A 16,849-nucleotide genomic window follows, 5' to 3' on the forward strand; every position below is an offset into this window, starting at 1 on the left:
AGAGATCCTCTGTGCTGTCAGGTGGATACAACATTTCTTAGATTCTATAGAGCAAATTATGAGATGAAGCAAATTGTTGTTAATATGAATAGAAAATAAGAAATACTGTCCAACATGTCACACTGAAAAGTCATTTTCATTTCCAAGATGAGTTCTTAAGCACTGTAATTACGTGGGTTTTATTGCAAGTCAGTCAGTTTGTTTGGTGACTGATTGTTTTGTGTAGGATGGGTTTGATGCACGTGTTGGAGCAGTATCTAATTATTGGAAATGGAGAGCGGAAGCCCTGAGGCTTCTGTCTATAGCTGTCATCTGGATGAATGTAACCCATTGGAGGAGGTCCGTGACCATCTCTTTTTCGTGTGATTCTTCTTACCTCATCGTCAATATCTTCCCGATTTTCTTAATAGTTTTCATTCCACAGTTTAGGCCACTGTGCCCAAATCTTACACTAATTGGAAGGTGGGTTTGAGTTTACAAATCAAAGGTTCAAATATTAGGAAAAATGCTGGATATTAAAAGCTGCACTATGCGTGTCAAGTTTCCCTTCAAGCCTTTACCTTTGTGTACATCTTGATTGTTTCTCTTGGACATTGGCACCAAGATCCAAATTTCATGTTATGGATCATCAATGGTAATGAGCGATGGGTCTGCATTTTTCAGCAGAAGACTCCAGAGTATCCACACTTGAGGCAGCATGATTTCAACAGTAAATCCACAATCATTGTCTTTTTGTCCTTGTACATTTATGTGTAAGTGTGTACTGTAATCAGCCCCGACAGTGTGTCTGAAAGAGGACATTCAAGGAAACAATCAAGTGTACTCTTGAGTTTTCTCGTTACTCATTAGTCTTTCATGTTTCACGTTTAACACACTGACAAACTGTTGGGCATTAAAGTGCAAGTGGTTACAGCAGTGCAGAGGTGCAAAAGGAGATGGACTTAAAGGGAAATCAGCCAACTTTAAATCAGATACATTTAAGATTATTACGGTTTTTATTTATGTATTTATTTAAATATTTTAAGAGCAGCCTTGGGACTTCATGCCTTCCGCCCATGTCTTAGAGCGAGAGGCAGGGTACACCGTGGACAGGTTGCCAGTCTGTCGCAGGGCTAACACAGAGACAGAAAACCATTCACACCTATGGGCAAATTAGACTTTCCAATTAACCTATCCCCACTAACTGCATGTCTTTGGATGGTGGGAGGAAGCCGGAGTGGCTCCACAGTCATTTTTGTTAGACTGACTTATTTTTGGAATCACACAGAAAAATCATCTGCGGAAAAATGTTTAATATTTCCTCCTCATAAAACGCCTCAGTTTTTGTACTGCTCAGCTCTGATCATTATCTGCAATCAGTATACGGTCATGTTGTTGGGTTTTGTTATTGTTGTCTTATGGGAGAGTAGTATTCACATCAGTCAGTGGATATTTTTAAAATCAGCATCATTTCTGAGGGCTGAGTAGTTTGCGTGCTCCGAGCCTTGAAAGTCATCTGGTGTTTCTTTCCTTGCCAGCAGCAGGTTGCTCTCGGACCTTCCAACACCCACTCTGCATCAGCAGACAGCTGCGTCTCCTTGGAGATTTAAATAGGCCTTTGGGGGGTTTACATCTTATTACAGAATCAACCTCCTGGCGCTAACTAGTTTCCACTGCCGTCCACCATTATGAGTGCTGAACCAGCTCCGTAATAGCTGTAGTCGATCGTGTGGCTAGCGCTCACTGCAGCACTTTCTCATTTCTTGCCATCTCCTCCCCATTCGCTGTGCCTTTTGGCTCTGCTGGATCGGTGCGCACAAGGGCAGACACGCCTCATTGCATGAGCTTTTTAAACAAAGCTTGTTTCCATGGTGACCACCTTTCCCCCTTCTTGTGCTACTTTTATGGCAGTAGAGCACATAATACATCTGCAGTCAGTTATCCCATCCCCAGCAGTCCTAGCTCAGAGTTTTTATATCATAATTTTTTTCTTTTCTTTTTTAGAAAAGCATTTAGAAAATACACATACTCATTATCTTTCACATCTATTAAAAGCACCTTATATCTGCTGAGGACAGAGCATAAGAACATGTGACCACTGACACGTATATTTGCTCCACAACCTGTTGTCTTTTTTTTTTTTTTTGTCATCGTCTACAGAGATTTTCTTTTTTCCTCCTCTCACATTTTCCTGAAACGATACGTTCCCTAGGGGGCGTTTTAGCTCTGTTGCTGTCTGCGGATGCTTAAGCTGTTGGAACACAGAGATCTCTTTTTACATGTTGTTATATACAGCGCTGCTAGAACCACTCCATCTATCAGCCTCTTGTAGTTGTTTCACAGTCATTTTTCATCTTTTATTTGGTTATTAAAACGGGCTCTGCTATTCATACAGGCAGACATGGCGGTTATATGACTCGCATACGGTTTCTTCTCCAGTAACTTAATTAACCTTGATGTGACATTTAAGCCCTGCGCCCTCAAGGGATTATCCAGTTCTCTTACAGTAACACTTGTAATGTATTATTATTTGCAAACTGCAGCATCCTTGGTTCAACTCCAACTGAGGGATTAAATTGCACGTCATTCTCTTCTTTGCACTCACATGCCCTGCTGCCTCTCTTCACTGCGCTGTCTAATAATGGCAAAATGCCTTCACCCAGCCCCCAAAAAAAGCTGCTGGCGTTTAACAGCTGAAACAGAAATAGAAAACACTGTCAAGCCCTGTAATAGCACACGAATCCTCACTTTTAATGACAGCCAGCGCATTAGGATATTGTCTGCACAGAGGCATTCTTCACTGCCTATCCACATCCAGTAATTGGCTGTAAGGATTCCTCTTTGCTGGAGCTCAGCATATATCGAACGAGACGCTAATGGATGGAGCATCACCGCCTCTGCAGCTGCTGCAAACAAAGGGTTACAAAGAGTCAGCCGCAGTCTAAAAATAGACTGTTGCTCTCGCCTGCCTCTGCACAGGCCTCTGTGGATTTCACTCTTAAGCTTTTGCACGTGAGCTAAAAATAACCCTCTTTGTGAAAACATACACACACTTGCTCTCGGTACGCTCGTCGCTCTCTGCTTCTCCCCAGTGACAGAACACAATCGCGCACTGTTAAAGAAATATGCAAAAAGGCTCGGGAGAAATTGTCGATTGCAAACGATTTGCTTTTCTCTAACACGCCATGGAGGACGTGTTTGAAATTGTACACACTCCTCACAGCAGGATCACAGCCTGTCACTCGAGAGGACATGCATGCATAGCGCTGCGACCACAAGAACTACACAAAATATCTCCAGCAAACAAGCTAAATAGCTTTAATACCAACGCAATAGTTACTGACGGGAAGCAATTACAGAAAATTTTATGACGCTTCAGCATCGCCACTGCTGTCATTGGAATCATTTTTTAAAGTTTAATCTGTTGGTAGTGTTTGTTTTTGAAGACTTGAATCTCTTGCACCGCTGAGGTATTTGAAGCAGAGAGGCGTGCGTTCGCAGAGCTTACAGCTGAAATGATTCGTTTCTTCACATTGGTCAGATGAAAGCAGTCCCATATGCTTTAATGTGATTATCGTCTACGTTTGGTCTGAAGCAACACAGCATTTAATTAGGAAGGGGTCATTTTTCTGTGACCGTCTCATCCTAAGCTGGTGTCATTACTGCCATTAAAAAGGGCTTCAGTGACACAGCTTATTGCAGGATGCTGATAATTAGGAATAAAGTGTTAGAAGTCACACCCAGTGGACAAGATGGTATTTAGTAAAACAAGGCCTGTTTGCGTTTAGAGCTTTTTCATGTCTAACACAGCACACACGTACATTTATGGAACAGCTGTAGCTCTCTGCATGAAAAATGTAAACCAGTCGATGCTTTTGTGAGTGAATCTTGTTTTTGTTTCTTGGGGGGGTGTTGAACAGCATCTTCCAAGGGTTGTGAAATTGCTTTTGCCGTTTGCTGTTCAAATAAGAATAAGTCTGAAACTACTGCTCATATTTATTTCTGAAAATAAAACAACAGTAGCACATCTGCTGGTCGGTTATCGTTTACACTGAAATGGACATTAACTACTTACATTCAGTCTCAGAGATCCAGAATCTCAGAGATGTAAGGCAGAAACTTCCACCACACATAGTTGCTGCAGGACTGCAAACAAATGCAACCAGTTGGCAATCAGCTGAGTTTAGTTGCCTGTTGCAGAAAAGTTGTGCTTCTTTGCGTGGGTTGACTGAGACTGATTGCAGTGTGTTGGCAAAATGTCGGCATTTACTAATTAGAAGGCAATTATTTACAAGTTGTCTGAGAGTGAATGCAGTCAGTCTGAGTGGGACAGTAATTGTTTGGAGGTTTGGAGACAAGTTGCCTCCCACCAGGCAGCCTATGCAATCAGCTCATGATTGAAGGTGGTTGCTTAGAGGTTGAAAGTGCACCGCTGCTGCACTTTGTTGCAGCAACTATGTGCAGTTGGTCAATGAATGTGGGGAAAAAAGACATCATGTACACATGGATGGGCAACCAACTTGGTTTTTTTTTCATTTTTGTTAGCCGCAATGTTTGCATCCTTTTTTTTTTTTTTTGTAGTGTAACTGAGACATTATATGGATGGAGTGCTGGAGGCCTCATTTACCAGCTTGGTTAGAAGGCTGTACATAAACTTCATGGCTGCCAAGTATATATCATATATCAAATATCAGAATTTCACTCACCAAAATTAAAGCTTCACAGCTGCTTCTTTATCATAACACAAATTAATCATACAAGTAAACATAAAAGACCAATCATTAGCCAACAATTTAATTTATTATTTAAAAATTTAGTTTAGCAGTGGTTAGCAATTAGCAATTTAGTTTAATTTAGCAGTGGGTGATCTGTTTTTAGTCTGGTTTTACACCAGAAGGTCCCCTAACCCAGTTGATAAACTCTCTGAATCAGTACTGAGGTGTCCATAAATATCTGATATCAGATTTATATCCAGCCAGTTTCCTCAAGAGCTCGTGTTTACAGACGGACAAGCTAGTTGTGAAGACAGAAGCTGCAATCTTTGACTAACCTTAAAACCAACACCACGTGGAGGACTGAACTCAAATCCCAGCTTCAGCTTTCTCAGCCCTGTCCTTTGTGTTCCCAACCTTTCATCCCTGCTCGAGCAAAGCGATGAAAAACGTTCTGGACTAAAATACACACTGCTCCTGCGTCAAAGCTAGGCACCATTTTTTTGCTTTTTACAAATACAGCGTATGACACAAGTACCTGCTTCTATGAATCTCTTTTATCAGATGCAGATTTCTTTGACAAAATTGGTTATTTGTTCTATTACAGTCGGTAAGCACAGCACCATGAAGATAAAGTGTAATCAGTAGGGTCTGTTTAAACCCTGACTGCTCAGCGAAGCCACAAAAAATAGCGCAGAACATGACTGTACCCTTATGTTCTGTGCTTTAAACATGCTGTGATACACCTCTGCCTTGCCTCTGCTGTCACTGGGAGTCAAGCTCATTGTTAGTCATCATAATACTGAATAGATGCAGGCTAGAAAACAAAAACAAAAAAAATATATTTGCACCTTGTAAAAATACCAGTGCCAAAGGCCTGCTCCCAGACACATGATAGCAAAAGACTTCTGTATTTGCAGGTATTTGTCGTGGCCATGAATACAATTGCTTATTTCTGTGGCTCTGGCTTCCATAAGCACATGGCCTTTGAACATTTGTTTGAGTGGCCAATTCACAGCTCCCCCTTTGACACACAGGAATGTGGGTGAAATCAGTCCGTACATCCATCTAATCTCACATCTCCACGTTTTTCAGCCTTGGGAAATAAACACCAAGCTGTCTGTTATTGAAGGCGGGGAGCAGGGAGGTGAAATGGACTGGGAATTAGGAGTAGAGATGTTCCACGGTGGCCACAGCTCAGCACGCAGTTTGTTATTAAAAGCTTTGTAATAGGCTAGATTAATCTCTAGATATGGTGTAATCTTTGAAAGACTCCACAATCAAATCACTGGAAGAAGATGGTGGGAGTGAGAGTAGGAGAGCTTTCTTTGTTAATGCTCTCCTGCTTTAGGAAAACACCATTTTGGGTCTGGTTAGGTGGTGGATGTAGCCTTGGCTCCACATTTAATTGCTGTGCAGTGGCCCTGCTTACAATGGATTTCAGTTTTTCTCTTTTTTTAAAGACAGGGTTATCCAGAATGCAGTTAACCCAGGTTTAAAATGTATTTGAGCAGGTTAGTCATTGTCTTCTATGCTTTATAATACTGTTTTGAAATCGAATTAATATCCCTCTGAGACCCAGCTTATTCAGTATTTTCTCTCTAGTGGACAAAAAGTTGAGAGATGCTGTTTTCCCCTCAGTTCTCAGGAGGACATTGTTTTGATAGATTTATTCGCCTGTATTTTGACTATTAACACCTAATGGGCAGTCTGTATTTTACATACAATAACATTTAAACCTGATCAATATTAAAAACCATGTGACTCTTTAAATGATAAAGCAATACCTGATTTGATATTTGTTAGTATCTTTTTTCCTGTAATCGGTCAGTAGCGAGATGCCAGCAGCTTTGACATAATGGCACTATTTGGTGTCCAAGCCGTGAGAATGATTAGCGGATATGATTATTTATAATATCATGGCATCGGTAGACGAACTTTGATTCACTTTTGTTTTACATGTTTAAAGTGTTGCTGAAAGTGTTGGCATAACTGAAGCTGTGCTCTATAGAGTTTTGATTTATTTAATTCTTTATTAAAACCAAGTCAGAAGTAAGTGATTTGAGAATTTTTGTGACTTTTTGAGCTCAAACTGGAAGCTCCACAGAGCAAATCAGTTTGTTCTGGTGTTTCTACTTAGACAATGAATACAGTCTGATAATCTGAGATATGTAATGTTGGTAATGCAAACATGTAAATCCTACAGTTTTAATGGTTATAATACAAAGGTGTGCATTGAAAGCACTTAAGCAGTTGTTTCAGTTTGTTTAGCATGTGGAGCCAAAGACTGAAGAAAACCTGCTGCTTCTTCTTGGTTTGTGGTCATATAAACATGATTATATCTGCAGTGAACAAACACTATTGAATCTCAAGTGAAGTTTCAAATGTCAAAGTTTTGCTCTAAACAATCGCTCACTGACCAAATGTTACCCACCGCATGAGACAAGTGTTGTCATGACTGCCACTAGACAAAAATTACATATGTTGAAGGCCAACAAAGGATGTTTGAAAAATGCACTTTTTAACCCGAGTTTTGCAGAAGTGCAGCAGACGTTAGTGGAGTGATGAATATGAAAACCACACTTTCTTCACTGTTGTAATTGCTAAACGTTTATTTTGTATTTCCCTTAAAATGCTTTTCTTTCCGTATTACCATTTGAAGTGTAGATTTGGATGTGACCATCTGTCTCTTGGTAATTACATGAAGAAAACCAGTCCCAGACTCTGCCAGTCTGCGCCCTCCAATTTATCAACCGTTTTCATTGTGCTACACAGTATTTATAGACTTAGTGTGTCATGTGCGCTTTTGAAGATGACTAAATAAAACACAGTGCCCATTTGAAGGTGGGACTTCAGTCAGTGACATAAGCCTAGTGCCACTAATCTTCAAAGGCGGGTGTATTTGTGGTGCAGCAAAGAGCAGCTTTCCTTATTGTCTTGGTTTTGAAGTCGTAATTGTTATTTAATTTGTGTTGTGCTTTGTTGTAAAGGCTGTGGAATAATAATTGCATTGCTTTTTCTCCTCCACCTTAATTTGATGCATGTGTGTTTCTGGACACACCCAGAAACACACACGGTAGAGACCAATACTGGCTTGAGCTGATTTAATTTTGGTAAAAATCAGGTTGAGCTTAAGGTCACACCAAATGTGACAATCAGTAAAATTTAGTTTTAACTGTAATGTCTTCACAGTAATAAACTAGGTACTCAATTCCTTGGAAAATGCGAGTACCTAGGTTGGCTAAGCATTTGACCTTTACCCTCATTCTTAGCTCACAAGGTCAAAGTTGATCTTGAAAAAAAATCATCATATGAAAGGGCATGGAAGGAGCTTTACAACACACTCTTTATTTTTTCAGTACAACGGCTTATGACTAAAGCGCCTATATAAATAAAATTCTACTAACTTACCCTTCCTGTCGTGATCAGGTCAAATCTCCCCGATTTACAACTTAAAACACTCATAAATATTGTGTTTTACATCTGATTGCCTCAGGGCCTTATGACATCCTCCACACTATGAACTTGAACATATAAAAGTGAAGATCACCTCTTTTATTAAGTTTTGAGTGTTATAATCAACCTCTGTGGCGTTCCCCTAACGACCCCCTTTGGTGATGAAAAATGTTTATCGTAATTTAAGAGCTGTTAAAACAGACCAGTCAATTTTTACCGGGAACAGTAAAGTAAGAGGGGTGGGGGTGCACAAAACTGGAGGCTTAATAAGTTATCATTTGAGTTGTCGGTGATGATGATATAGTGAAAGACAACACAAGAAACTAGTTCACAGGACACAGCCACTGTGCTCTATGAACCAGAATCCAGAGGTGAACCAGTCAGTGGATAAAGAGCTCGACTGTGGATTTCTTATCAATAAAAAAGCAAAGCAAAGGTGGCCTCGTCGTTACTATACTTTTTATGTTCAATTCAATTTTATTTATATAGCGCCAAATCACAACAAAAGTCGCCTCAAGGCGGTTCATAGATACAGAGAAAAACCCAACAATCATATGACCCCCTATGAGCAAGCACTTTGGCGACAGTGGGAAGGAAAAACTCCCTTTTAACAGGAAGAAACCTCCGGCAGAACCAGGCTCAGGGAGGGGCGGGGCCATCTGCTGCGACCGGTTGAGGTGAGAGAAGGAAGACAGGATAAAAGACATGCTGTGGAAGAGAGACAGAGGTTAATAACAGATATGATTCAATGCAGAGAGGTCTGTTAATACATAGTGAGTGAGAAAGGTGACTGGAAAGGAAAAACTCAATGCATCATGGGAATCCCCCGGCAGCCTACGTCTATTGCAGCATAACTAAGGGAGGATTCAGGGTCACCTGGTCCAGCCCTAACTATATGCTTTAGCAAAAAGGAAAGTTTGAAGCCTAATCTTGAAAGTAGAGATAGTGTCTGTCTCCCGAATCCAAACTGGAAGCTGGTTCCACAGAAGAGGGGCCTGAAAACTGAAGGCTCTGCCTCCCATTCTATTTTTAAATACTCTAGGAACAACAAGTAGGCCTGCAGTGCGAGAGCGAAGTGCTCTAATCGGGTGATATGGTACTACAAGGTCATTAAGATCAGATGGGGCCTGATTATTTAAGACCTTGTATGTGAGGAGCAGGATTTTGAATTCAATTCTGGATTTAACAGGAAACCAGTGAAGGGAAGCCAAAACAGGAGAAATATGCTCTCTTTCTAGTCCCTGTCAGTACTCTTGCTGCAGCATTTTGGATTAGCTGAAGGCTTTTCAGTGAGTTTTTTGGACATCCTGATAATAATGAATTACAGTCGTCCAGCCTGGAAGTAATAAATGCATGAACTAGTTTTTCAGCGTCACTCTGAGACAGGATATTTCTAATTTTAGAGATGTTGCGCAAATGGAAGAAAGCGGTCTTACATATTGATTCCTGTCAGAGCAGTGGTTCAACCTTAAGGCTTAGAAACAAACTGTGAGGGAGACACGACTTTTATCAAAACTGTTTTTGCAAGTTCATTCAAATCACAGCAACCATTGTCTCAAGGCACTTGCCAGGTCTCTCTTGAAAATGACATCTTTTACCTGGATAAATAAAGGACTAATATTTACTTTATTAAAACCACAACAATCAAATGGCCCTATATGAACTAGCACTTGGTGACAGTGGGAAGGAAAACTGTCAGAACCAGGCTCAGGGAGGGACAGCTCTCTGCTATGATTGGTTGGGGGTAAGCAGGAAGTTTAAGTTAGCCTCCATGCTACCTGATGGATGTTTGGGTGATTTGCAGGTGACTAGAGAACTAAAAGTCATCGTTTCATTTCTCAAAGTAGAGAGTGATAAGACTAATAAAAGCAGGAAGAAAGACTGCTAATGATTTCATTTTTGTTCTGAACTTTCTATGTGAGGTAGTATGTTGGCGTCTGCCTCACAGGTTTACAGCAAAACATCATCATGCCACCAGTAAGACAGGCCTAATAAATTTCTTGTCTGCTGTTAAGTGCTGCTGTAGAATTTTTTTTTTTCTTGTTTCAGATTGCAAAAGGAATTTAATAGTTTTGTAATAAGACGAAGGATTACCTAGTTTCACTGGCTGCATGCATAAAACCCTTTAAAATGCATTCAATTGTATCGTGGTAAAAGTTGCAATAAGTGGCTGCACGGTTTAGCAACACTCTAAAACAGGCAATTTTAACCAAACATCTGCATATTACAACATCTAGCAGATGAGGAACATCATCCACAAAAATGCAGTCATGTCTCTATCAGCACTTGACAGAAACACATGTTTGTAGCTGCTAACTGCTGATTGAACTTCTTTTAGCTTTGCTTGCTCAATGGATGATGGCAAGCAAGTGGGACTCCCTCTCACACGTCATTCCATTTGTTTGTAATTAATAGACCTTAGAGACAAGTAACAAGCTCCTCAAAAGATGCTTGTTATTCTTTTTCATATTTTCTGTCATATACGGTTATAATTTTGGCTTCATTTTAAACAAGGACACATTTTTAGGCTGATGTGTGTAGAAGTAACTCCTCTGAGCCAGAATCTCTGGCGTTAAACTGCTCTAAACAACCAAAATGTCTCTGCATGATGTCATTGAGTATTCCATGACCTGTTGGCATGTGGTTGCTGGTTGTCACTGGATGAAATTGGTTGCAGAAATGTGCCTTCCATACAAACTACAGGTGACTGTGGCAAGCTGCTTGTGACCAAAACAACTGCGATGAGGTTTTTGGTGCAGCAGTGAATGGTTACCAGGGAGCCGCTGATTGGTGTCTTGGCTCACATGACTGTCAATAACCACTCATTATCAGTCAGGCAATGTTCATTTTTCCCTAGCGACCACTGGTTGCCAGGCAGTCACCAACCAGTCTCTAGGTTTGTGTGACTGAGGCAAACAGGGTCTGGCTGTGAGCACATAAGCCCCCACTCATGTGTGATTCAAACCATATGTCTTTGGGGGCTATCGAAGGTCCTTTATGCTAAGGTTAGCATAAAGGAAGGAAGTGAGGTGAAATAGTTTTCCTAAGACAGTGAATTTGACAAAGTATAATATACTTGTTGAATGAAGCATAATGTAAAGAAGAATTATTTTGAACTTAATCGTACAATGCTACTAAAAATGAACTGGAAAAGCATAAAAACTTCCTTTTTAAAATTGTTATCTATCTACATGGTTTTCTGAGGACAAATCATAAGTTAGAGAAAATGCAACACACGCCCATAGCTGGTGTAAGCCTTATGCTAGGTTTCAAAGCCCTTCATTGCGATTGTTCTTGCCTGCCTTATAAAAATCCCTGATGATTGTGTGTTAGTATCGGTGTGCTAGGATACATGTAATCCACTCTGAATTCTACAGAAATGTATGCAGGCAGGGAAAGAATGGATCCAATTCCTCTTTGAATAGAAGTCCTGAATAATGTAGAGGTAATTTCAAGTGGTCTTGTATGTCATTTTCTTCTTCTTTTTTTTCCACACGTGCAGGAAAGGTCTGTCTAGTTTGTTCCAAGTACAGTCTGAATCCTGGATGTGACATTTGAGGTAACCTCGGGCAAAGATGAGCCTGACTTTTGTTAATAAATAACTTAGAAACACCCACAGTATAGACGAGGAAACTTGCACCTGAGGGTGTTTGCTCAGACTAGATAAATAATTCAGCACTGGCCAAACCACACAAAGGCAGGTTGCATTGGCTGCCATCATGCTGAGGTGTATGCAAGGTTTTCTGCTGAGATCTGTTGCGGGATAATGAGAAAATGTGTCCTGTAATTTGATGAAGTATATAGTTAATATTGGATAATCACAATTTTAAATGTTTGAATGTAGTTACAGCTAGTTACAGTATGAACTATATCTAAGAAAAAGTAACATTGAACCCTGAACACATCAATTTTTTAGTTGCTCCATGGACTTGAATTGGAGTCTCCTCTGCTCAGTTAGTCCTGCTCTTCTTCTTTCTCTTTCTGTCTTCTTCTTTCAGCTGTTCCCTCTAGGGGGCACAACACCGAATCATCTGCCGTCATCCTCCTTCACTACATCCATGTGTATGTGAATGTTGGATAAAATGCACCTATGCGTATGAATGGGTGAATGTTGCATAGAGCACTTCAGCTACAGTAGAAAAGAGCAACATAAGAACCAGTCCATTCCATCCATTTACTGTACCAGTCCTGCACCAGCCTTGCATATTTCTCTCCCACTCCTGACTTAAGTCCTTTACACACCAGACACATAAAATACATGCATGTATTTTGTGTGCTAAATATATTTTTCAACTCACCCATTCTTAATGGAGCTGGTATACTGCTGTGTTTGGCAAGAAGTGCACTTGTAGTTCAAGTACTGCTGTATACAGTAGTATACAATGACATGTAAATGGTAAATGGCCTGTATTTGTATAGCGCTTTTTACTAGTCTCCCCTAGGGACCCCAAAGCGCTTTACACACCCAGTCATCCACCCATTCACACACACATTCACACACTGGTGGAGGCAAGCTACAGTTGTAGCCACAGCTGCCCTGGGGCAGACTGACAGAAGCGAGGCTGCCATATCGCGCCATCGGCCCTTCTGGCCAACACCAGTAGGCGGTAGGTGAAGTGTCTTGCCCAAGGACACAACGACAGAGACTGTCCGAGCCGGGGCTCGAACCGGCAACCTTCGGATTACAAGGCAGACTTCCAACTCTTGAGCCACGATCGCCCACGTGTAGTAAATAGTAAAATAGTACAATTTTACCTCCGTACAGCTAGATGTTGCTACAAGTTGGCTCCCTGAAAGGATTTCATGGCCTCCTCAGATCTGGTCCCACATCTGCTAACAGCTCAAACTGCCCCACTGACATCCTGAAATATCATATCATATATATATTAAAGCAACCATGATACAGCTTCATCTCCTGGGTCAAACTATGAAATTCTCCCTGGTCCTGCCTTCTCGTGAGAGTTGGATTAACACAGAATCCCTGTTGCTTCCTTTTCTTGTTTAGAAACATCAGATCCAGCTCATCATTGCTTGATTCTGGCATTGATATTTTCACTGTGCGTTTTTAGAATTTGCTACAAAAACACAACACGTTCAGTGTGCGTATGCATTTCATGACAAGTTTGGATCTGGAAATTCTGATTTTTGTGTCACTTTTCGTAAAACTTGTGTAATGGCCACCTGCTTTACCGCAGTTCTTCTCTTTCCACCTCTCATGGAAATATGTTCTCTGTTTTTAGTCCCGGTCAGTAATCTTGCTGAAGGCTTTCCAGGGAGCTTTTAGAACAACCTGATAATAACTGAGTACAATCGTCCATCTTAGAAGTAATAACTGTATGAATTAGCTTTTCAGCATCATTCTGAGACAGGATATTTCTAATTTTAGTGATATTGTGCAAATGAATGAAGGTAGTCCTCCATATTTGTTTAACGCGGACACAGAAAGACGAATACTGGTCAGAATGACTCCAAGACTTCTCATACTGTTACTGTACTCTGCTAACACTGAGGTCTCTCAGTAGTTTTGTTGTATACAAATATATGTATATAAAAATGCAATCATAAATTCTCTCAAGAACCTGCTAAATATTGATGTTTTTTATTTTTTATTTTAACTTTTAATATTTGGTCATTTCCAAAGCTTAACAGTAGCTCAAATATCAGCTGTGAGCAATTTGAACTCAATAAAAATTCATGTCATTCATGCTTTTTTTAACTTAGTTTCAAAGTTTTAAATGACAGTTATGTAAGGGTTATTTCCAGAGTCATAAACCTTTTCCTTTTGGCGGGTGAAAACTTACATAAGTACGAGTGTACATCTAAGTGCTTCTCCCATTTCCTGTTCCAGGATGGCCATCCAGGTGGACAAGTTTGACTTTGAGAGTCTGCCACAGCCGGACCAAGAAAGTATCCGCTTCAGTAACCCCAAACAGCTGGAGGAGGAGCGACAGCACGCCCAAGGCTGTCAGATCAACAGCAAGCTGGGCATCTGTTGGAGCATTATATCCTTTCAGTGGTTACATGTACTATAAAAGCATCTTTAGGGGAATTGGCCTAATGTGAACTACAAAGACCATAGACGTAGTTGGTAAATACTTATCCCCTACAGTCGTGGCCATAATCACGGTCAAACAGATTTTGTCAGCATTCCTTTAACTGTTGTTGTTTGTTGATATCGGTTCGATCAGTGTTAGAGCACATCTGGACCCTTCATCTGGAGGCCTTCTGGCCAGTAGGCAACATGTTTTGCCCGCATTAGCAGATGGGGACGCTTATGGCAGAGCGCTTGCTACTCTGACACTGTGAAGTGATATATTAGTAAGTGGGAATATAAATGTGAAATTTAATTTGTGAATTGTGAAATGAGACACTTTGCCAGAGCTCTTAGTCTGCGGTCCATTAAAGATAGTGACATTGTATTAGCATACCTACTCTGCGAGATTTAATTAGAAAAGTTTCCATTTGTAGTTTTTCAAAATGTGTGAGTATAGCATGTGGATAAAACACAAGCGGGAATGGTTGGCAGTGATCTGATTGTGCCTAACATTGTTTCATGAAACCACCATCCAGAGTGCTTATCCAGCTGTTAAGTGATGACGGCCTGTTTACAGCGTCCTGCCATGCGATTGCGTTCGTCCCTAACCATCCTGAACCCTCAAGTTAACTTCATTGAGCAGAAAAAGTTGGCGTTCATCAGCTTCACTGTGTTTATATTATGCTAAACACAGCTCTGTAGCTAGCACATCATTATATTCCTGCTAGTCAAGCTTCAGTAACCCTACAAACATCACTGCTGTTTAGTTTTCTGTCTTCATTTATGTTGGAAGTGACAGCAGAGCTGTATGTTTTAATTTTTCAATAATCCCTCAGTCAGAACCTGAACTGTCATAGATGGAAACTAGCGAGCTAACTCCCTGCTAACTTCTAACAGTGTTAAAAATCATAAATTCTGTTTTCATGGATGACTGGATGTTAAAGTTAAATGTTACACCTGGTAGAGCAGCAACACTGATCATTTTATTACCTATGAAAGAATTTAGACAGTTTGTAACTGTCAGTGATGCTGCAGTGTTCGTTTGACTTTGGGACCTGAAGCGGAGTTTGGACCTGGAAACGGTTAATGACGTCAGACTTAAAGACCAGATAGGAGTGTGTTAGGAGGGGTTAACGTTTTGGCTCATGTGTTTCGTATCTGTTGTCGTTCTCCATGTTGAAGATGTTTTTGATTTAGCAGATATAGAGTATCCCCAAGTCAGGGGTTCTATTCTATATTAAATTCTCTATGTGGAAAAATTGAGTTTTATCGAAAGGTAGAAAACCTTTTTGAGCTGTTTGCCAACAGACAGCTATTTGGACAACTGCTCATCTTTTGCTACCTTGGTACTTGATTTCCTGATTCTTAGATGTTCTGCTCAAAGACGATCCAAATGCAGATGTTTTTTGGGAAGACTGTTCTAATAAAAGAAAATTTTAGTCCAGAACTTAGTAGTGAGACTACACATATTAGAAGCAAATCTACATGCACAGAAATTTCTGTAAACTATTTAAATTCAGAATCCAGCCAGGACTTCAATTCCGTTCAATGCAGTTTTATTAATATAGCACAAAATTATAACAATGGCCACTTTATATCTTAAAGCAAAGCCCCTACAGTGTCCTTTGCTTACAGCTAAGACATCTTCAGTTCTTTTCTGCTGCCACGATAGGGAAGCAGAGCTTGAGAGAAGTATATAGTCAGTCAGTCTGGATTTATCTTTAGTGCCTTATATCAGCTCATCACTCAGTAGTTGGCAGTACTATGCACGTATCTAAGAGCTACTGATTGTTAGTGAGCATGGTAACCAGTTAATGGGGAATCCAGTCTGGGAGCTGAAAATGCTGTTTTCCATGTGTGTATGTATTTTGTTTTGTTTTTTCATGAGGGCGTAAACACTTCTGTCACCATATGCATTGGTTTATCTCCCAGCACTTTGGCGGCTTATAGGCAGGAATGAAGAAAGAAAGCGACGTATGAATATATTCCCAACAGCATTCCCTTTACTGCAACAAAAAAAAACCCTGAAGCAGACTGTTTGAACATATGTTACTATTGTTGTTTCTTTTTTTGTTTTTAAGTGTGAATAGTATCATGTATGATATATTAGTCAGGATGGTGTCAACAGGAGATTGACCTATAAGAACAAGCCAAAGGAAAGGATTTAGAGGCTTTGCAGTATTGATCTAATTGGAAATGAGCTACACCCGGGCTGTCAAGTGAGAAATTGAACTAGAAATTAAAAATGTGACATTTTACCCTTTTAACATTCATTATGGGTGGCTTGTGTTTGAAAATGGCTCATTAGGGTACAGTAGAACTGGTATAGAGTCTGTTACTAATTCAGTGCAAGCGACTCAACTGGCTATGCGACAGATGCCACATTATATCATCAAGTCAAACCTTGATCCTATGATTTTCTGCACACTGAAACACATCCTTGTTGATAATGACTCAGCCGCTAAACTTGTCAGAATAGCACAATGTAAATTCTGCTTCAGGGTAGATTTTCCTTTTTACAATATGAAAAATAGAGAACTATAAAATCTGATTACACTGCATGTCACACTTAGATACAATTATTTGGCCTTGAGCAACTAACAGTCACTTTAATTTGTAATTTATGAGCTTGTTGATGGTGTTTGGTACTGATTCACAGAGAGTGATT

General features: G+C 40.2%; 1 protein-coding gene across 4 annotated transcripts in view; it reads left to right on the forward strand.

Annotated features, from left to right (window-relative positions):
- Positions 1–16,849, forward strand: part of trappc9 (trafficking protein particle complex subunit 9) — a 232,402-nt gene that overhangs the window by 143,533 nt on the left and 72,020 nt on the right. For all 4 annotated transcript variants that reach the window (XM_080296224.1, XM_026155948.2, XM_026155951.2 and 1 more), the window contains one exon: positions 13,996–14,149. In XM_080296224.1, coding sequence (XP_080152350.1) covers positions 13,996–14,149 — 154 coding nt within the window. The remainder of the gene's footprint in view (positions 1–13,995; positions 14,150–16,849) is intronic.

The sequence above is a fragment of the Astatotilapia calliptera genome, chromosome 22 (genome assembly GCF_964374335.1).
Source record: "Astatotilapia calliptera chromosome 22, fAstCal68.1, whole genome shotgun sequence".
NCBI lineage: Eukaryota > Metazoa > Chordata > Actinopteri > Cichliformes > Cichlidae > Astatotilapia > Astatotilapia calliptera.